The following is a 19,756-nucleotide window of genomic DNA, read 5'->3' as shown; positions in this document are numbered from 1 at the left end:
GTAAACATCTCACATTGGCTTTCAGTATCGTAGTAGATTCAGTATGCAACAGTGCTATATTATAGCTATCTAATGACATCCTAATTCTGTGCTAACTTTTTTCAGTACATGTGGAAAAGTTTCTCAACAGCAGAAGATACAGTATAAAAGTGTACCAAGCCACAACAATAGTTGGGGTTTTCTTATAATTGACTGGAAAAAGTAATGAATGTTAAATGAATCAATTTTCCTGCTTCATGCCTGCAGCTAAGACCTCAGTCCTCAGTTCAAAAATGTAATATTTCAGGATGGAAATTGACTGGTGCAACCCTGGGTGTGGATATACATACAAGGCGAGTTCAAAACAACTTCTAGGGTCTTGAAAATAATTTTAAAAACATCAGTTTGCTTTAATGTTATTTACATTGATGAGATATTTTAGTGTGAAACATCACCATAAAATTAGGATAAGGACAAAATGCCTCTTAGGGACAAAAAAAGAGAACAAATGAAATTATCAACAGTCTGTCTTCAAAGAGAACCGGAGTAATGTTACAGTTCTACGTAGAGGTGTACATCCCTGAGCTCCCAGCAGATGCGACTGTAGACTTCCCCTTCAAGAGTGTTTTCTTTTCAAAAGTGCTTTACGCAGACAGCCGTCTGTCTCTTTAAGATATCCCACCACCTGTAAATGCTGATTGGTCAAAACACCATCCTGTCTCTAGCCAATGGATGTCCACACAGCGAGTTAAGGGTAATAATGGTATGCAGCTGCTATCCATGGATTAAAATGCTTCAAAATCGCCATTATGGTGCTGAGCCGCTCAGCGCAAGTCTAACATCGCGACGGTGCTCTCCGTGATCACAATATGGCTGCCACCCTGAAAAAGTCATCCAAAGCAACCACGTTTAATGGGATAAATGATAAGTTAAAAAAACTGATACGTTTTTAAAACGTAACTGAACTATTACAAATATTTAAAAACTAAGAACGACAGCAAGTTAAACTAAATGCCATGTCGACGTGCGTTTATTGTTTTAGCTGACTGTCAAAGCAGCACAAAGCAACACATGGTGCATTTAAGCGCAAGATGCTTACGGTAAAGAGAGGGGGCTCTTTGGGGTGAGGGTGAAAGCCTTTCTGGGTACATGTGGAGATCTCCTCCATGCCGTAGTCGGTAAGTCTGAAGTAGCCCGTCCTGTAAAACAACCACATCCGACACGTTACAAGTAGGTCCCAATTTTCACTAGTACTGGTTCAAACCTTTATAAATGTATTTGGAGCTGAATTTATTTTGCCATAGGGGCAATCGAGCCTGATGTATAAACCTGTAAGAGAAACTTAGCATCGAGAGTCGTAAAATTTCACTAAAGAGCCTGCTAATGTCAGACAGTTCACCGAGAACGCACTCAAGAGCAAGAAGGATTTATCGGCGTGAACCTACTCGTTGAATTTGGGCGAGCAGACGATGGCGATGGCTTCTGGCAGCATGAGCTGGTAGGAGCAGTGAGTGTGAAGGTCAACGCTGGAGAGGAAGGCCGTCTGCGTCGGATGTGTCTAGGACAAAAAGACAGAAAGCGAATGAAGAGCCACAGGCAGCTTGGAGTTTTCCATCCTCAACGGGCTGTGGTGGCCCATGAACGTCACATATCCAGCTCACATGTATCCAGCCCAGCGTGATCAGGTTGTGCTGGTCCTGCACCAGGAACAGCTCCTCCTCGTTCTCGGTGTCGCAGTAATCGGGGCCTCCGCACTGCTTAGGCACTATCACGTGCGTCACCGTGAACGCGTTCCTGTTCTGAAGCAGGCACACAATCACAAAAGCTGGGGACAGTGCGGATCATCCAGGACACAGCCAAAACGGACCATGATCGGAACAATACTCGGTATGTTTCAGCTTGGCGTTATCGTTATACCGTTTACTGCTGATCTTCTGAGTAAACGGCGCATCGCGGGACATACCAGTCGGCCGCAGAGAATTCCGCATGTCTCCACAGCTCGTGTGGTGTTGCTGTTGGCCAGGTGCAGGAACTTGCTGCAGAGCTCAGAGGGGACGGCCACCTGCCTCAGTCCGTCCACCAACGTACCTGGAGGCAGAGGAGATGCACGCCCACTCAGGGGTTTCACACGCACAAAAATGGCAACAGCTCCCTACTGCACTTTGGTTGCTACCCTCAAATAACAGGCCCCGTAAGCACTGTAAGCTTGTCGATAATGGTGTTTAGTTGAATCACGGTTTAGCATTTCTCTGCCCTCAAAAGCGAAATGCGGATCATCTGGCTCTCAGAGCAGCTGGGCTCCAGTGTCCCAGAGTTCCCTCCTGCCCCTTGGGTTAGACGGTAACATACAACACTGTGTTAGCAGTCTTACTGTTGACTGGCCTGTTGAGGGAGCCTGGTTTGAGTGAGCGGTCAAAGGTCGGGGGAGGAGCTGGAGTAGGCGTGGCTGGTGCCGATGGCGTGCTGTTATTGGAGGAGGCACACTGTGGGCTCTGAGGGGGAGTGGGTGACTGTGGGTAAGGCAGCGGTGGGCCCTGGATGCCAGGGATAAGTGGAGTGTCGCCGGGGGGCGAGGCCGGCACGGAGAACTCATGGAGCACACGTCGGCGCTCACGCTCACTCTCCTGCCGCCGGATCATCTCCTCGAAGGCGCTGAACTGCTCCTGCTCCAGCTGCCTCCGCTGCAGGTCCGCCACACGTCTCCTCTCCGCCTCCAGCTCCCTCTGCCGGGACAGCTCACGGGCCAAAGCTGCCTCCTCCTCCCGCTAACACACACACAAACACACAGAGAAAGGAGGTGTCATATAAATAGAACTGGCTTATTATAATTTATTTTTTAATACAAGAGAATAAAGAAATAAACAAACCGTATACTCCTACTTAATGAATATTATATGAATGTATTAAATAATGAATAAAGGCATTCATTCATTCTTATTTACATCTTATGTACATCTGTTTAAGACAAACTCTTTTGTTTTATGAGGCCTGTACAGACCTCTAGTCATCTGATCCTACACAACTCACCTTTTTGGCAAGATACTCTGCATATTCTTTCTCGTATCTTCTTAGCAGGCATTTCTTCAGCTCTTCAGCTTGAGGGAAGGCGATCTCCTTCAGCCTCTGTGTTGTGAAAGCACATGGCGCAACATCACTGACGTTAGCAGGTCACGCGGTCGTAATGTTGAGGATCGACGGGACAACAGTAAAAGCACTCAAGTGCAGATCGAGATGAAAATTGGCTACCTTAAGAGTGTCCTTCTTTTCTGGGATGTTGGATAGTTTGTATTCAGGATGTTTGGGGAGCTTCTCAATAAAAAGCCTAAGGGGATGTGAAAAAAAAGCCACACATTTTAGAAGTTTAACCACTGCTGGAAGGCAAATATTATCTGTAAAAACTCATGCACCAAAAACAGAATAGCTAGCTCACGCCTAAAAACGCTGTGACATGTGGACAAACAGCACCTGCTGGTCTGAAGCCAGATGCGTACATTTATTTAATCACTTTCAGCTTTCAGGAAGCGGAAAAGTGAGGTGCCTCGGCCGTCCTTACGTGATGTATTTGTTGTACAGGACGAAGGCGTGTTCCAGGTTACCCTCCTCGCCGTAGACGTGCGCCATGCGGATCATCTCCATGCCCGAGCGGAAGTAGCGGCGGGCCGGCACGGCCCCGTTCACGTCCACAGCGCTGCCCTTCTTGGTGAGGGCACGCACCCGCTCCTCAGGGCTCAAACTAGTGTCGGCGTGGTCCAGCATGGCAAAGGAGGGTGGGCACGCTACAACCGGAGGCACACACACGCCTGAGAGTAACTCTTGCTGAAATGTCAGGCATGACCAAACATAGCACTGAAGGAGGACTACAAAATGTGCAATCATTACTAATAATAAGGAGGTTCTGAGATTCTCTAATCACTTTTATTCAAGGTAAAAGCAAATTTGTTCTCGAAGGAGCAATAAATAAAGAAAAGATCTGTATTATCTGTGCAGGGTGCTGGCAGCAGAGCATCTATACATGAGTTATCAGGCCATTCGTTCAAACCCCGTGGCAGGGAGCGCGACAGGACCAGGGAATCTTAGAGACATCGTTGTAACTGTCCTGTCCCGCCACAAATGGTCCTTTATCAACCCCAAAACGCTTCAACAAAAATGGCTGACCTTTATTCTTTGAGGCAACTACAGGCTATGTACAAATACAACTGTACAAATACAACAAACGTTACATTAGTAGAACAGTTAACAAAATGTCATAGATAAGGCAAAAAAAAAAAATCCCTGGTTAGATTTTAGAGGAAATAATTCACTTAATTCAGACAGACGAATAGACAGATAAAAGACAGGATGGCTAGCTAGATAACCAGACGGAGAGAGAGAGAGAGAGAGAGAGAGAGAGAGAGAAAGAAAAACTGGGGCTAATATTTGTATTTATGTGGAACGACATAAAGAAGCAGAAACCAGGGCTTTAGCTTGGCCATCAGGCGGAGGAGTGTCCGGAAAGGGCAGCTTTAGCCACTTAACTCTCTACCAACACTGGGCTAACCAGGCAGCTAAACTGGCTAACGGTTAGCTGCTACTCTGCGACATCGCCCCCGGACGAAACGATGGTACAAATGACAAGGCGTTTAACAGAGAACCAAGTAAGCAACGCCGAGGAGAGGAAAACAGTGGAAGACGTAGACAGCGGCTAGCCATAATAATCCAACACAAGCTCGCCATTAGCGAGGAGGCTAGCTAAACAACTTACGAGTTTGAACTGCCTTACCCCAGTAGGCACACAGTATCTTTCTTTGTCCTTCTCGGGCGGTAGCTAACCTCCAGATATATCAGTTCAACTCGGCACAGAATTCCATTGTAAATACGATTCAGTTCTGCAGCATTTGATCTAAACAAGCAGGCAGCCAGCAGTCATATCTCACTCCTAAACCTCATCATTAGCTCAGGCTCTTCCTGCTGGGTGTCAAACAAACCCAGTGGCTGGTTAACGCCGTGGAGGCCGCACTGTGGCGCCCCCTGGTGGCGAATGTGAACCCTGCATACAGGCGTCCACCAAACAAGCGCTCCTCAGAACTAAGGAGGCTTTAGTTGTAATTAAGACGAATAAAACACTGGACGTATTTTGCGACCATGCTACAGTTGTCTGCGTCCCTAAGCACCGTGCTCCCGTCTGGAGAGCGTTGGGGTTTTACAGCTTTTCGTGTCGAACTGTTATATCCTACACTTATTTCTTCTAGGTTACTGTAGGGAATTACTACACGTCAACAAATGAACCAACTGAAAAAAATAGTTGTCGTGATATAACTACGGCTATTACACACAACAGACAATGCAACGCCAAAATTCAATGAAATGTTTGATTTTTTTTATTCAAAAATAACATTTTCTGAGACAAAAGTGACAGTGGTAAAAGTCAAGCCACATTTATTCCCATAATCGTAATATTGTCTGTGTCTCGCATTTAAGAGGTGCCACGCAAAGCCACAGTTTGTCTCCACTGTCACTCGCAAACTCAGCAAAATGCTAAATGAACAAAACGAACCCAACAAAGAGACAGAAAATCTGGCATATCAAGGATCCCTGGCGCAGAGTGGTTACTGGTCATCAGCAGGCACAGGGAGGAAGGTTTTCTATATGGCACAGACGATTCTGCTGAGTCTGATCCGTGTGTTCTGAAACAGGAGTATCTTGATACAACACACAGGGTAGTTTTGGCACAGACTAGTTTGCCAATGGCATAAGGCTTCCAAATATCTTGCAATGCCATGCTCACACCTAGCCTCCATGCAAAAGGACAGCATGTATTTTAAAAATAAAGCCACGGACACTATCTTTATATCTCTCACTTTTTATAGAACTCTAATAAGTCCACTTCTAAAGTTAAATGGAAGATGCAACAGGGTTGTAAACAGACAAAGCCCAAAGTGAGCGTCATGCACTTACATTCAGGCCAGGATTGTATGGCTAAGCACTGAGGGTGTGATTGCACAGAATGAAAACAACTTGACCTTTTGCTGATGCAGGGACTCATTTACCTTCTACGAAACAAGTGGCCAGCTCGTGACTCTCCAGTTGTCCAGAACTGTTTGAAGATTCCCTGCTCAATTGCCTCTTAATTAAGTGAATGTACTGTGTTTGATCAGGGAAGCTCCAAACTGTAATGGACTCTGGCCCTCCAGGACAGAGACAGACACACACACACACATTCTCATCTTTCTATCATTAATGAAGTACAATATTCTTACAGCAGGCTCACTACCTTTAACCCAGAGGTTTTTAGCTTGTCCACATTTTAACTGTTCCTCCTTTTAACAGAACAAAAGCTTGGACTTTCCGGACACCGGACTGGGAACAACTCAAAAGACCGAGACGTAGCCCCCATCACTTCACAGTGCAACTGTGGTTTAGATCACAAAGACTGCTGCATGATTACACAATCTCTGCAGCATTAGAACACATTTTACATGACCTTGTTGAACCCAGAATTTTTAAACCTTCTGAGTATCATTTCATTTGAAATAAAAACAAGACCTTCCTACTCTCGCAGCCTCTGAAATGCTCCTGCAGGACATCACTAACCCTGCAGACATGCAAGAAAGCAGCCAAAAGGTAAAACAAAGAAACATACACACTGCATTTACCTCCACTTTGTCAAGATATTCACTGATTTAAAAAAATTAAAAGACAGAATTTAGAAGCTATCACAGTGACCATCAGTCAGTGGCTAAACTTCAAATGCCTAACATTTAATGAAAAAACACCCAAAACATTTAGCAACAAACAGGTTCCATGCTGCAAAAATCGAGTTTCACAGTCACAGGTTTCAGTCTAACCATTGGTCTTCTTCACTGCAACAGAAAACATACATAAGTTAGTTTTAAATACAATTCTGATATACATTTCAAGAAAACAACAAACAGAAATTTAGTAGTTTAAATTCAGAGTTCAGTAGTCTGGCGACTTGAATTTAAAGCTATGCAGGTCTGACATGCTCTCATATGATTCCCACAGGATTCCTAACTATCTTTCAGTTATTTAAATGTATAAAAAGGCAGGGATTAGATACACGGATGAGTATTAACTCGCTATCAGTGTCCTGATGGCTAAACAACAGTCAATCACGGTGTAAAGTTGTTGTGATGGCCATGTGTACTCATGTGACTACTCACGTGTTGATCAAGTTTCTGATAGTCTGCCGTTTTGGGTCTGCGTGAGGCCTTTGACCTTCTGCCCTCAAGCACAAAAGCAATGATCTGAGACAGAGAGAGAGAGAGAGAGAGACAGAGAGAGAGAGAGATAGAGTAAAACAAATCTAACAGAAAAACGGTCTAAAAAAGACATATATTAAGACCCACTTTGCGCTTGTTGTGATATCCAACGTAGAGGACGGCAACCAACAATGCCATGCACACGAGGTAGGCAAAGAAGTGACTGCTCTCCTCCTGTGGCTGCGGGTTAAATGGCTGACCCCCACTCTTATCTGATTTATTCAAGCCCCCATCCTCTTCCTCGTCTCCTTCTTCTTCTAAAGTAACATCATCTACCTCGTTACCCTCACCCTCAACGACACCCCTTCCTGGGGCTTCACTTTCAGGCTTGGTGCCTTGTGATTCAGCTCTCCACTTATCTGTAGTAGCTGTGTCCTTTTCTTTTTCTGATTTTGGCTTCTCATCCACTTTGCCCACCAGCTTGTCTGCTGATTTTGGCTGTTCTGTTTGGTCATTCAATTCTTCTGCTGATTTTGGCTGTTCTGTTTGGTCATTCAATTTGACTGCTGATTTTGGCTGTTCTGTTTGGTCATTCAATTTGACTGCTGATTTTGGCTGTTCTGTTTGGTCATTCAATTTGACTGCTGATTTTGGCTGTTCTGTTTTGTCACTGAATTTGACTGCTGATTTTGGCTGTTCTGGTTGGTTATCTGATTTCAGCTTGTCCTCTGGCTTGTTTTTGACCTTGCCGTGCGTTTTGTCTATTGAGCTCGGCTCATCGTCTGGCATGTGGTCCATCTTGCTGTCTGCTGATTTCGACTTGTTGTCCATCTTGCTGTCTGCTGATTTCGACTTGTTGTCCATCTTGCTATCTGCTGATTTCGACTTGTTGTCCATCTTGCTATCTGCTGATTTCGACTTGTTGTCCACTGTGCCGTCTGTTTTTCCCACTGATTTTGCCTCATCGTCCAGACTGTCATTCAGCTTGACTGCTGGTATTGGATTGTTCTCTTGTATGACTTGCAGGGTGTGATTTTCTGTTGTGATTTTTTGGGTCACTATGGCTGTCTTTAGTTTTTGACTAAGATCAGAATCTTGCTCTAACACATTATTCTGAATTTTGTTGTCTTGTGCTACTGCATTCGTCAACCTTTCTTGTTGACTTGGACCTTTTTGTGACCCACTCCCTTGGCTGTCTGCTGCAGGGGCACCTTCTATGGCTGTACCTTTACAGAGAGAGAGAGAGAGAGAGAGAGAGAGAGAGAGAGAGAGAGAGAGAGAGAGAGAAGAGAGATACAAAACACAAAAGGTTATAGATTCAAATAGTTATTCAAACAAATATAGTTATTCAAATATAGTTACAGATGTCTTTTACTGTGGGAAGTACCAAAAAAGAGGCACAAATGTGTGCATTCCGTGTACTGAGCGGTTAAAACCATATTTAACTGCGCTTGGTTTCAAAGTTTTATAGCAATACAATGATATGAGACATGAGAAAACGGATATAACAGTCTTGTATTCATTTGTGTTTGGGTATGAAGACAGTTATCTAACTAGCAAGGTAATTGGTGAGCAATCTTGGTAACTCTTGAGCTAGAAAGCTCAGCTACCTCCGTTTGTTTACTAAGCTAATCTAGATGCTTAGCTAGCCAGCTACAGAAGTCTCACTTACCTTGAGAACTACACAAGCACGCCAGAACCAAGAACAGTAAAGTTAACCGCATTGTGATTTTATGTGACAAACGAGAAAATAATATACACGGAAAAATCTTACACATGTAATACACGCCACGACTACAGAAATAAACTGTAAAACAACACACGACAAGGATGTGTTTCTGCGGGGGGAAGCAACGTCAAACCCTTCCGTGTTGAGCTGAGCGGAAGTGGGCGGGGCTAGTATTGTGAGGACATAGTCAACATTATTAGACACGTAGTGCGTTGCTGTTACAGACCTGCTGCGTTCTCCTTCCCCCCTCATGGCTCCTTTTTAAAAATAACTTTTATCTCTGTAAATGGCGCGTAATAGTTATGACTCTTTACGGTTCTCTGACTTTTAATGGAGTCCCGTGCGCATCCTCCTTGCGTCATAACGTCACGTGAATGGCAGGAAACACCGGCTAACGTAGCACGTGAACAGCTGAAAAAAAAAAAAAAAAAAAAGTTAAAAAAAAAAAAGTTTGTGTTTAACGAAGACCCGTGCAGCGTGCATTAAAGAATGAACAGCTACAACAAAGTAACATCTGGGTATAAATCGATCATTATAACGACTACTTTCTATGGAGACCGGCTAAGAACGTGCTGGGGACACGAATGCAGAGTGTCGCAAGAAATGCAGCTGCCATTCAAATTCGCGTCGTCTTTAAGAAGTCAAGTCCCTGGCATACATGTTCATTTAGGAAAAAGCGCTGGGGCTGAAAGGAAGAGGATTTTAGAGCCGCGAGTGTCAGCACTATGGCTTAAAATATATTTGTAGTACAATTTCTTTCTGGTAATTTGGATAAAAATAATTTGTTTCGTCTTGCAATATGTCATTCATTCATTTCAGCTTCGTGGGATACAACATACACGTACGTTTTCTTATTATAACGTTTTCTTATTCGTTCTATTGACTAAAAGAAGGCTATTATTCAGCGAATTATTATTGAACAAATGAAGTAAAGACATCTTGTAGAGCAAACGCCAATATTTTCAGAGCACACTTTGTGGGGACAAATTTCAGAAAATGGTAGGGACATGTCCCCCAGTGTAAATTAAACCTATGGCTGAGTGTGGGAACCTTTTTTAATTTTCACCAATTCCTTTTTGCTTTCACATTCATTTTCACACAGCGTTAACAGGTTCATATGGAGTTCACATTTGTATAGTTTGTTTGGCTGCATAAACATTTTATCAAGAATTTGTAAGCTTACTGCTTGAGTACATGAGCAATATACATTAGGATCTGTATTATGACAATGTATATGATTATGTATGTGCTTCTATGCTTGTGAGCTTTAAGCGTGTTTAAAAGGGTGGTAAGGTATATATGGGACCTTGTTTTCGTGGAAGAACTTCGTATCACTGCTTATCTAGCAACTGACAAACAGACAGCGTGGTGACATTGGTGTGTCGATATAAAAAGATGTAGCGTGTGTGCTGGCGAAGGAATACTGCTTGCCAAGTGCTCACAGCTGAGACGGTATTGAGCATTAAGGCGAGAGAGGCAAAACGCGAAAAACACGACGGTAATGTTTTATGAGCAGAGGGAACCAGTATGCGGTTAAAGTATGAGGATTCAGCCACTGGTGATTCTAAAGTCTGTTAGGGTCCTAGGCAAAATTTCACGGTGCCCGCTTATGGAATTCAGGTCTCATACTGACATTGCAAGCTTCGCACATTGCTGCTGCTGTAGCTTAAAGTTTGTCAGCCTTTAGGGGCCCCCCACTAGCTTGGAGCCCCAAACAGCTGCCTGCCCTGACTGGTGGAAAGTGGCGCATCTGGAAAGAGGGAAGAACAAACCGATTTTAAAGTCTGTACTGAATAGTCATGTCACATGAGTGCATAAATAAACAAAGAAACAGATTTTCTTTTTTAAATATATATTTTTTAATCTTCAGTAGCATAAGTGACACTATTGGTAAAAATGAGACCAAACGGGGGAGATGTAAAAGCAACCTTCTCCATTATCGTTGTGTACCATTAAATAAGTAGATTGTTTTCTCTGCTGTCAATTTCAAATAGATATAAAAGTGCTAGAAATGTGTAGTTACAGAATCATACCAAAAATCCACCAAACCACAATCATGGGAACAAAGAGGTTTTCATGTTGTGCAAATACGTTTTAAACATATTCCTGTCCATTCGTTTGCTAACATCCGAGCTCTCTCCAGATATGAATGGACACCACTGCTCCACCCACAGCTAAGCTTGAGGACCCCAATACATCCTACTCAAACCAAAAGCCTATATTTGCCCCCTGCAAACACCTTCCTGCTTTCGCTCAGAAAACTAATTCTATTCCCCCACTCACTCCCCCAAAACACCAATCACACCTACTCTCCCTCCCTCAAAATGTGTACCCACCAGTAATGTGTACCCACTCTCACTCACTTAAAAGTCCAGCCATATCTACCTCCTCTGTCTCACTCAAAACACCAACCACACTTACTCACGCTGCCTCAAAACACCAGTAATGTGTACCCACTCTCACTCTCAAAAAAATCCCAACTGTATCTCCAGACTCTCTCACTCAGAAAAAACCCATTATCAAGGAAGCCCATCAATTTCAATAATGATTAACATCTGCATGCAATACGAACCCCCATATGAGTACAAATCCCTATCCATAATCTCACCGACCAACAACGCATTTTTATAGCAAAAGACCACACGATCTTCAAGCTGTAACTGACCTTCTCCATAGATAAACACATTTGTGACACAAGCTTCATGAAACCTGATATTCAAGTTTTACATCTATTCTTTCTAATCCTTCTTTTGTTGGTCTTCATCACTGCAACAGAAAAGCACAGTTTTAGATACAATCGTGACAAATACCTTGAGAGGTGCCTAAACCCTTTACGCCACTGCATCCACTTCTTAAATGACTTCAAAAATAGCTTATGCAGCTACAGCCTATGCACTGTCATATGATTCCCACATGGTAAAATTAAATTCTAACAACCTTATGAATCTCAATCTTCGTCCTTGTGAACATCAAACCTATCCTTTCAAATGTTTACCAAGAAAACATTCAGTAAGAATGTTACATGAAAAGTGGGCCAATAAAGCCATTAAATATATCCTGATCTATGATTTGTTTATGATTAATGTCCTACCGCCCACGCCTGCCATAGTGTAAAGACGGTCTGACGGTCATGTGTGTACACTTTAGTACTTACGCGCTGATCGAGTCTCTGATAGTCTGCCAAATACTGTCTCCGCGAGGTCCTTGATGTCCTTGATCCAAAGATGGATGCAATGATCTAGAGGTGGGGGTGTTGGAGAACACACATCTATCAATACGACCCTCATATCATTTCGCTCCCTATAGCGCCTCAAACCAGACAGCAGAAGAGACCCACCTTACGCTTGTTGTGATATGCAATGTAAAGGATGGCAACCAGCAGTACCGTGCAGACGAGGTAGGTAAAAAAGTGACTGCTCTCCTCCACAACTTTCAACAGCACTTTCTCGTCATCATGCCTATCAATCTTAAGTAAGAAATCTCCATTTTCTTCTTCTTCATAATCAAAAGCAATTTTATTACTGTCCATGCCATAAACATCTTTGCCCTGGTGTGTTGTACCAAGCTTAGTGTCGGTGTCATCATATCCAGGCACCTCCTCCGTTGCCTTGTTTTCTTTGACTTTGCCATGTTTTATCGAAGGGTTGAATGCCACTTTCCGATGTCCAGTCCGGTCTGGTTTAAATTTTACTCGATTGTCTCTCTCAGTGACATCCTCTGCATCCTTTTTTGGTGCATCAAGGTCGGTTTCAGTGCCTCTTGGTTCAGACTTTTCTCCATCTTCGTACTCCATGTCTACCTGCCATTCCTCTTTTTCCTGTTCATGATTCTGCTCTTCATCACCCTGCTCTTCATCACCTTGCTGCTCTTCATCATTCTGCTCTTCATCACCCTGCTTGTCATCATTCTGCTCTTCATCACCCTGCTCGTCATCATACTGCTCTTCATCACCTTGCTGCTCGTCATCATTCTGCTCTTCATCACCTTGCTGCTCTTCATCATTCTGCTCTTCGTCACCCTGCTCGTCATCATTCTGCTCTTCATCACCCTGCTCGTCATCATACTGCTCTTCATCACCTTGCTGCTCGTCATCATTCTGCTCTTCATCACCTTGCTGCTCTTCATCATTCTCTTCATCACCCTGCTCGTCATCATTCTGCTCTTCATCACCCTGCTCGTCATCATACTGCTCTTCATCACCTTGCTGCTCGTCATCATTCTGCTCTTCATCACCTTGCTGCTCTTCATCATTCTGCTCTTCATCACCCTGCTCTTCATCATTCTGCTCATCATCTCCTTGCTGCTCTTCATCATTTTGCTGTTCATCTCCTTGCTGCTCTTCATCATTTTGCTGTTCATCTCCTTGCTGCTCTTCATCACCTTGCTCGTCGTCATCATTCTGCTCTTTATTCTGTTGTTTTGGTTTTACCTCATTACGTTTCTGCATCTGTCCTTCTTTTGCTTTGTCATGTTCTTTCTTGTTTTGGCTCTCTTCCTTACCTTCTCTCTGCTCTTCCTCATTTGCTTGTCCAGTCTGCCATTTTTCCTGCTTTTCTGCTAATAGCACTTCATCCTTCTGAAGTTCTTCTTTGGCCTGAGACTTATCCAGCTGCTGGAAGTCATTCCGTGGTTCTCGCAGTAAACTATTATTTGCCTCAGTGAAAGTTAGGAGAGATGCACCTGAAAAATCCATACACACATCCATAAGTTTTTAGACTGACAGAACTAAAGTTAGCAAAACATAAATCTGTTTAATAAGACATCTAAATAATAAATTACTGCTATTACCGCCACAATAATAATTACACAAGAAAAAATAAAATAGCTTTTACTTACAACGTAATAATAACACTATTATTAACAATAATAAACCATTAATAATATTAATAACAATAGTTATATTTATTATTATTATTAGTAGTAGTAGTAGTAGTAGTATTAGTAGTTTTAGATATTTTATAGCCTATATTAAAACACCATGATCGTTTAACTACAATTTAAAAAAGCGTTTTTTTGTTTGTTTTTTGTAAAATGCTTTTTTATGTTGTAAATTGTCCAGGAATGAGGAATCAGCCATGGCATATTTAGCGAGAACCTTTCTGTTTCCGTGTCGATGTGAAGGCAGCCTAACAACCCCGCCGGTTATCTCCCCTACCTCACATTAGCCAGCCTAGCTCACTGGTTCAAATTCATTTACTTACCCTGACAACAGCACAAGCAGACCCCAACCAAAAACAGCACTGATAGCCGCATTGTCATTTCACAGAAGGCACGAAAGGAGGATCAGCGAGAATAAAAACAGAACAAACCCGTCAAACACCTGTCGCACGCCACGTCACAGCCTTCGCTCTTGGACTTCCTGATCTATGCCGAGGCGTAAAAAAGATATTAACTTAGCTCACCATTAGTTGTAGTGTTTAAAGTAGACATTTTGTACATACTTTATTTCCCACGTTTTATTCTTTGGGTCTTATGTCCTTTTATCACCGCAGGTTCGTTCTGCAGCAGGGACTGTAGTGGAGAACGTAGTTGTCTCGCCTGCAACGCCCTGTTCATACAGCAGGGGGCGATAAACGACCGGTTAACACACGCTTTCATTCTAAACCGATCGAGGCCCATTACTGTATGTTGGTTCAATAGAACACTCGTGGTGGTTTGAAAGATATATTTTACAATAAAATAATACATTTGAAGCTCAAAAATCATTAATGGCTATCCTTTTTGCCACTGGCATTGAGTAAAAGCAGTCGTAGACCTCTCTCCACACATGCACACTCCCACGTTAGAATGTACACACACACACACACACACACACACACACACACACACACACACACACACACACACACACACACACACACACACACACACACACCTCTGGAACAAAATACAAATACAACATCCCACGTCTGAACACAGATGAAATCTTAAGTAGGCCTAACCGACCCAGAGTCCAAACACATTAATAATGCTGTGTGGAGTCTTTGGGACAACAGATGTCCCCTTCAATTTTAATCACAAAAGATGAGTGCTTTATGTACATCCAATTCTTCAAGCTGCTAACATCAGTCTCCTGCTTCCCACACTGTGTCATTACGGGGACTCAGCGGCCAGACAGTGGCAAGGATGTCATCTTTGGCAGAGTGGCGGGGCGTGGAGGGGAACCAACATAAAGTAGACCTGATACATGGTTTGCTTTGTCATTTAGCCGCGTTGATTTGCACACTCTGGAAAGACATTCTCGAACACAAGAAAGATAAGTTACTATAGGCGATAATGAACAAACGTTTTTACTCTGCTGTTTGAATCATGTGTCACATTTAGAGGTGGGTTGTCTAAAACCCAAGGCCAAAGACTCAAATAAATGTAATGTTCTAAAAGAAAAAAAGAAAACATTTATCAGTTCTAAAATCTTATACTCAGCCAGGCTTTAAAACGATAATGTATCTTTGATTATACAGTGTGTGAAGAGCAGCTTTCTCTTTTTATATGAACAAAGTTCCATTGTAAGAACGGTCATAGTTATAAAGGAGACGTATGGTGTAGTAGCCTGGACGCTGCCGGTGACATAAATAAATCACCAACTACATCTAAGAGAACAGGAATGAGAAGTAGATTTTGTGTGTGAACAATATACTCAAGTATAAGTACAATTCTGGATTTAAAATGACAAGAAAAGTATCAATTCTTCCAAAATATATTGAAGTGTATGTATCTCAGTAAAGGTAACTAGTAACCGCCCATGAACATCTTGTCTGGCAGTAAGACCTATTATGACCAGAAGGAGATCTTCAACAAGAAGTTAATTATCTAAATGTTAATCGTAGATAACTTCCTCCTCTGTAGGGGACTGAAGGTCCTGCAGTGTCTAAATATGGCCTAATTATAGTCCTGACATTTAGTACAGAAGCCGATCCATCTTCTTCTGCATGTACACTTCCTTCCTTAAGGTCATACGGGTATAAATAAAACATTAAGGAGGAGGCTTGGGCCCTGAGCCAGGCGCTACCTGGCTTCACAGGGGCCGCCTGCCGTCGGCGCGACAAACGTCGCAGCAGCGTCGAGGAAACAATCAATTAATGCGGAGCGAAGCGAGCAGGGGAGGGGGAGGATCCTAACATGGCACTCCCGTGCCAACGTTGCTCTCTCACTCTCTCGTCTCGTCCCGGCAAATATGAGCTCATGCGCGCAACAGAAATGCCTCCCCCGGACCTGTGCCGAGTCCTTACGAAAACAGATCAGATCAAAAAATAAAAGCTGAAGTTTCCTGAAGTTATTTGAAGTTTCACTGGTCAACAGTGATTTTGCTTCCTGCAAAAAACAAAAAAACAAAAAAAAAGCCTGTTTATGATGTATTTTTGCACGCTGAATCCAAATATGTTTTCAGAATTTCTCTATCAGCCATAGTTTTTTTTTGGTTCCTGTATACTTGTTTGTCATTTTATATATAGTATGGAAAAGAAACAAAAAGAATCTGGTCTATGTTGGCAGACTACTGTGGAATACTGAAGAGGGACGTTCCTCAGGCCAAATATAGACAAACATCAGACACTGTGTATTTTAGAAGTACATCTATACAGAATTTAAGTGCAATAACAGCTGGATTTGTGAACAATTTACATAAAATTGACACACCTCAAAACCATGCATGAACCAAACATTCAAATTCAATGTAAAACATACCAATTTAGTTTGGGAAGCAAAAAATCCTTCAAATAGTGTTGCCCATTTATATCGATGTGCTTTGATTGGACTGGTGTTGTTCATTCCATTGAACAAGTTATTCAAAGAATAATGCATCTCATACATTGAAATAGGTACAGTAATATAAGAACTCTAGGACTGATTTTTCACAAAGCAGATTGTTGAGTGGCTCCCACACATGCTGCCACATGCCTGTGAAAGTTTTCAAAGGGTTTAGGGCTTAGGGTTTCATGAGGTCTCATTTATAAAATTGATTTATCTTGTAATTCAAGCTGACTGGCCGTGTTTTGCTGTGTTGAAGATGTTATGTCACTCATTTGGAGGGCTGAGGAAGTGTTCCGTTGTGCATCTTTAAGATTCCGACGCAAGTCCATTCACTGCTGCCAGGGAACTGTCCACCTTCGACTGGCAGAAGGCAGAAAAAGACTCTGAGCTCAGAGCCAGGGACAGAAGCAGGACGACCCCCTGCAAATCAATCAGAATGACCAATCCACTCTGGGTAAACCCTTCAATTCCATGCCCCTACATCAGCGCCACGCGGGTTGTGCTGAGGACTCTGATTCGGGCCCAGCTCCACTGCAAGCGCTTCTGTTTTAATATTGATGGTCGCACTGAAGGAATGTATAGACAATGTGAAGTGTTTGAGCAACATCAAAGGCCCAACCTGGCAAGAATTCACGATCAAAGCCAAGTCGGCGAACAGAAGCTTGGCCAGCAGCCAGCGGCGTCTAATGAGCAAAATTAACATGTATTAATTCTGACCTTGCATCGAGCCGACAGATGTCTCGTACGAGTGGAAACCCATAACAAAGCCGCAGCCTGGCTCATTAGTTACGAGGCGAAGAATCTTATACAACACGGTTTAGATGCGGGGCTCATTCAAATGATCTCATTCATCCTTTGATGATGGATTATATCACCGGTGTTAAGTATTTCAGCTCATTTATTGGGTTATAAGAGACAGGAGGCCAAAAGTCGCAACCGCGGCGTCTCGTTCGGGGCCTTGTACGAGGCCCTCTGGCATTTGACTTGGAAAACCATTGAAACTCAGGGGGGGAAAATGCAGGAAATAATTTTTGAAGCGATAGGTGATACAGGTGTCGGCTGTTTCACCTCCGGTGAGCGTGAAAAACCAGCCACGTGTGCTTGCGGAGTGTGGGATCAAGCACGGCGAAACACGAGCAAAAACGTACACTCTGTGAAGCGAGGCAGGCTGATGAGGCGCGGCAGGGCGGGCCGGGGCAGGGGGCAGGGAGGTGCAACCAGCCCCCTCTCTGGAGCCCTGCTCCTCACCATAGCGTATTAAAGTCACTCAGCCACACTCTCTCACTCTACACACACACACACACACGTGTGTGTGTGTGTGTGTGTGTGTGTGTGTGTGTTGTGTATGGAGAACAGGCCAGTGTTTCAGGGATCTAGCCTTTCTCTCCCCTTTTCTGACAACTCATTAGCTTTAATTTGGATGATGGATCTGGATGTGGAGCTCAGGGCTCTAGCAGACAACAGCGCGTCCCTGAGAGAGAGGCCTGGCCTGGGATGATGCAAGGCATATTCCTGCCCTTCCTAATGATTGCCGAGCAAAATAAAACACAAGCTGTGTGTGTGTGTGTGGATCTGGGTGACTGACAGGTTTGTACCTCCCCCCAGGGCAGAGAGAGAAATGAGTGCTCGCTGTGTGTCAGCCTGTCTGTCTGGACCCACGCACACATTCTCTCTGCTTCGCTCCCTCACAGCTCCAAAATCACATAGATACTATGACTGAAAAAGGGATCTAATTAACTACATTAAGAAGACACATATTTGAGTACTATGGGCTGTACCACACAATGCAAAACAAAAGCAATGAGTAGTGGTGATGGAGAACCCCAATACTAATGGCTGGACAGACAACCGTTACAGGACTGGGGCAAGCTTGCTCTTCAGTTTGACCACTATTGCATCACATACTAGCGTTCTTTAACTAAAACACACAAACAACTCAGTAATCAGTTTAGGCTTGCACAGGGTGCAGGCATTTCCAGAATTTTATACCATTGTACAGCCACGGTCATGCAATGTATCCTCACCATGTTCTCGTGGCCTTAATATCATGTGATCTCCCGTAGTACAAAGAACATGGGTCAGTGTACATGGTCACGTCCACCATGAGACTGTGGGAGGTGTAACGGGACTGGTCCCGACACCGTCCACCTAAAGTCCAAATCCAAACCCAAACACCCCCCCCCCCCCACTAGGGACTCTACCTAGTGCTCTCTTCTTTAATTGAAAAGCTTAACGAGGTCCCTGGAGCTCCATCCCATTACCTCACTGTTAATTACAGCCACAGCAACACGCCAAGCTGCAAATAAAGACACCATGAAAGAGACGGTGAGGAGAGAGCAACAGACGAGAGAGAACGCGACACAGCCAGCCAGAGAGAGAGAGAGCGAGACAGCGCGAGACAGCCAGAGAGAGAGAGAGAGAGCGCGAGACAGAGTGAGACAGCCAGCCAGCCAGAGAGAGAGAAAGAGATGACCTGTTTTTTTTGCTGTTGTTTTGGGATTTTGCACTCCAGGAAGAAACAGATGTCAATTATTCTTTTATTTGGGTTTATTTTTGGCTGCAAATTTTGTTGCTCTGGCAGTTGTTTTGGTTTTTTTCCCCCCAGTGTGGTTTGTCTAACTCCAGACCATTAAAATATTGATCCAATTCCTCTGGAATATCAAGATATTCATGAAGTTGAGGCTGTTTTTTTTTTTGTTTTTTTAAAGAAAAAGAAAGAAATGTCTTTCAACAGAAGAGTGTCCAATGACAGGCCTGAGCTACGGAATTTACTAGCAAATAATGAATGCCTGTAATTGGCCAAACTGTGTATTGGAGACAAATTCATTGGAAAACAATGTGGTTCATTTAGGGCCCTCTGTCTGCATGATGGCTCAGTTTCAGGTGGTTTGAATTTCTCCGATTATACTTGGATTCTAACGTGAACTGTGAAAGTGACCTGGAGAAACATTCCAATTTTCCCTCTTGTATATGTAATAGCATTCACAGAATTGTCATCTAGGAGTTTCCAGGTGTATGACCATCGCAAACACCAGGACTGCACTCAGCCTACATTACACGTACTCAAAACTGTGAATAAGAAGAAAAACAGACACCCATA

The 19,756-nt window shown here is 43.4% G+C and overlaps 3 protein-coding genes across 7 annotated transcripts; all 3 read right to left on the bottom strand.

The window, feature by feature from the left end:
• Positions 1 to 365: 365 nt before the first annotated feature.
• Positions 366 to 5,168, bottom strand: stambpb (STAM binding protein b). Of its 3 annotated transcripts, none has more exons than XM_027024195.3 (10): positions 4,739 to 5,168; positions 3,533 to 3,755; positions 3,226 to 3,301; positions 3,007 to 3,102; positions 2,351 to 2,744; positions 1,943 to 2,067; positions 1,641 to 1,778; positions 1,425 to 1,537; positions 1,079 to 1,178; positions 366 to 860 (listed from the first exon to the last, which is right to left on the bottom strand). In XM_027024195.3, the coding sequence occupies exons 2-10, from the start codon at positions 3,733 to 3,735 to the stop codon at positions 804 to 806; spliced, it is 1,302 nt and encodes a 433-aa protein (XP_026879996.1). In that variant the 5' UTR covers positions 3,736 to 3,755; positions 4,739 to 5,168; the 3' UTR covers positions 366 to 803. The 3 variants fall into 3 exon arrangements, with proteins under 3 accessions (XP_026879996.1, XP_081559278.1, XP_081559279.1); XM_081703152.1 differs by having other exon boundaries at positions 366 to 664; XM_081703153.1 differs by having other exon boundaries at positions 366 to 664; positions 2,600 to 2,744.
• A 145-nt stretch (positions 5,169 to 5,313) lies between these two features.
• Positions 5,314 to 9,060, bottom strand: tgoln2 (trans-golgi network protein 2). The gene is made up of 4 exons (XM_035536514.2): positions 8,851 to 9,060; positions 7,326 to 8,404; positions 7,140 to 7,223; positions 5,314 to 6,818 (listed from the first exon to the last, which is right to left on the bottom strand). Exons 1-4 carry the CDS (start codon positions 8,954 to 8,956, stop codon positions 6,816 to 6,818), a joined length of 1,272 nt encoding a protein of 423 aa, XP_035392407.1. The 5' UTR covers positions 8,957 to 9,060; the 3' UTR covers positions 5,314 to 6,815.
• Positions 9,061 to 10,733: 1,673 nt separating this feature from the next.
• Positions 10,734 to 14,366, bottom strand: LOC113586208 (uncharacterized). 3 transcript variants are annotated; one of them, XR_014118955.1, is made up of 5 exons: positions 14,109 to 14,232; positions 12,245 to 13,587; positions 12,062 to 12,145; positions 11,338 to 11,673; positions 10,734 to 11,225 (listed from the first exon to the last, which is right to left on the bottom strand). XR_014118955.1 is itself a non-coding variant. In XM_081703857.1 (4 exons), the coding sequence occupies exons 2-4, from the start codon at positions 13,352 to 13,354 to the stop codon at positions 11,671 to 11,673; spliced, it is 1,197 nt and encodes a 398-aa protein (XP_081559983.1). In that variant the 5' UTR covers positions 13,355 to 13,587; positions 14,217 to 14,366; the 3' UTR covers positions 11,232 to 11,670. The 3 variants fall into 3 exon arrangements, 2 of the variants coding, with proteins under 2 accessions (XP_081559983.1, XP_026879990.3); XM_081703857.1 differs by lacking the exon at positions 10,734 to 11,225 and having other exon boundaries at positions 11,232 to 11,673; positions 14,217 to 14,366; XM_027024189.3 differs by lacking the exon at positions 10,734 to 11,225 and having other exon boundaries at positions 11,232 to 11,673.
• Positions 14,367 to 19,756: the final 5,390 nt, after the last annotated feature.

Source organism: Electrophorus electricus, chromosome 20 (assembly GCF_041902795.1).
Source record: "Electrophorus electricus isolate QZ-2024a chromosome 20, ASM4190279v1, whole genome shotgun sequence".
NCBI classification, from domain to species: domain Eukaryota; kingdom Metazoa; phylum Chordata; class Actinopteri; order Gymnotiformes; family Gymnotidae; genus Electrophorus; species Electrophorus electricus.
This window is presented reverse-complemented; position numbering and strand designations above follow the sequence as displayed.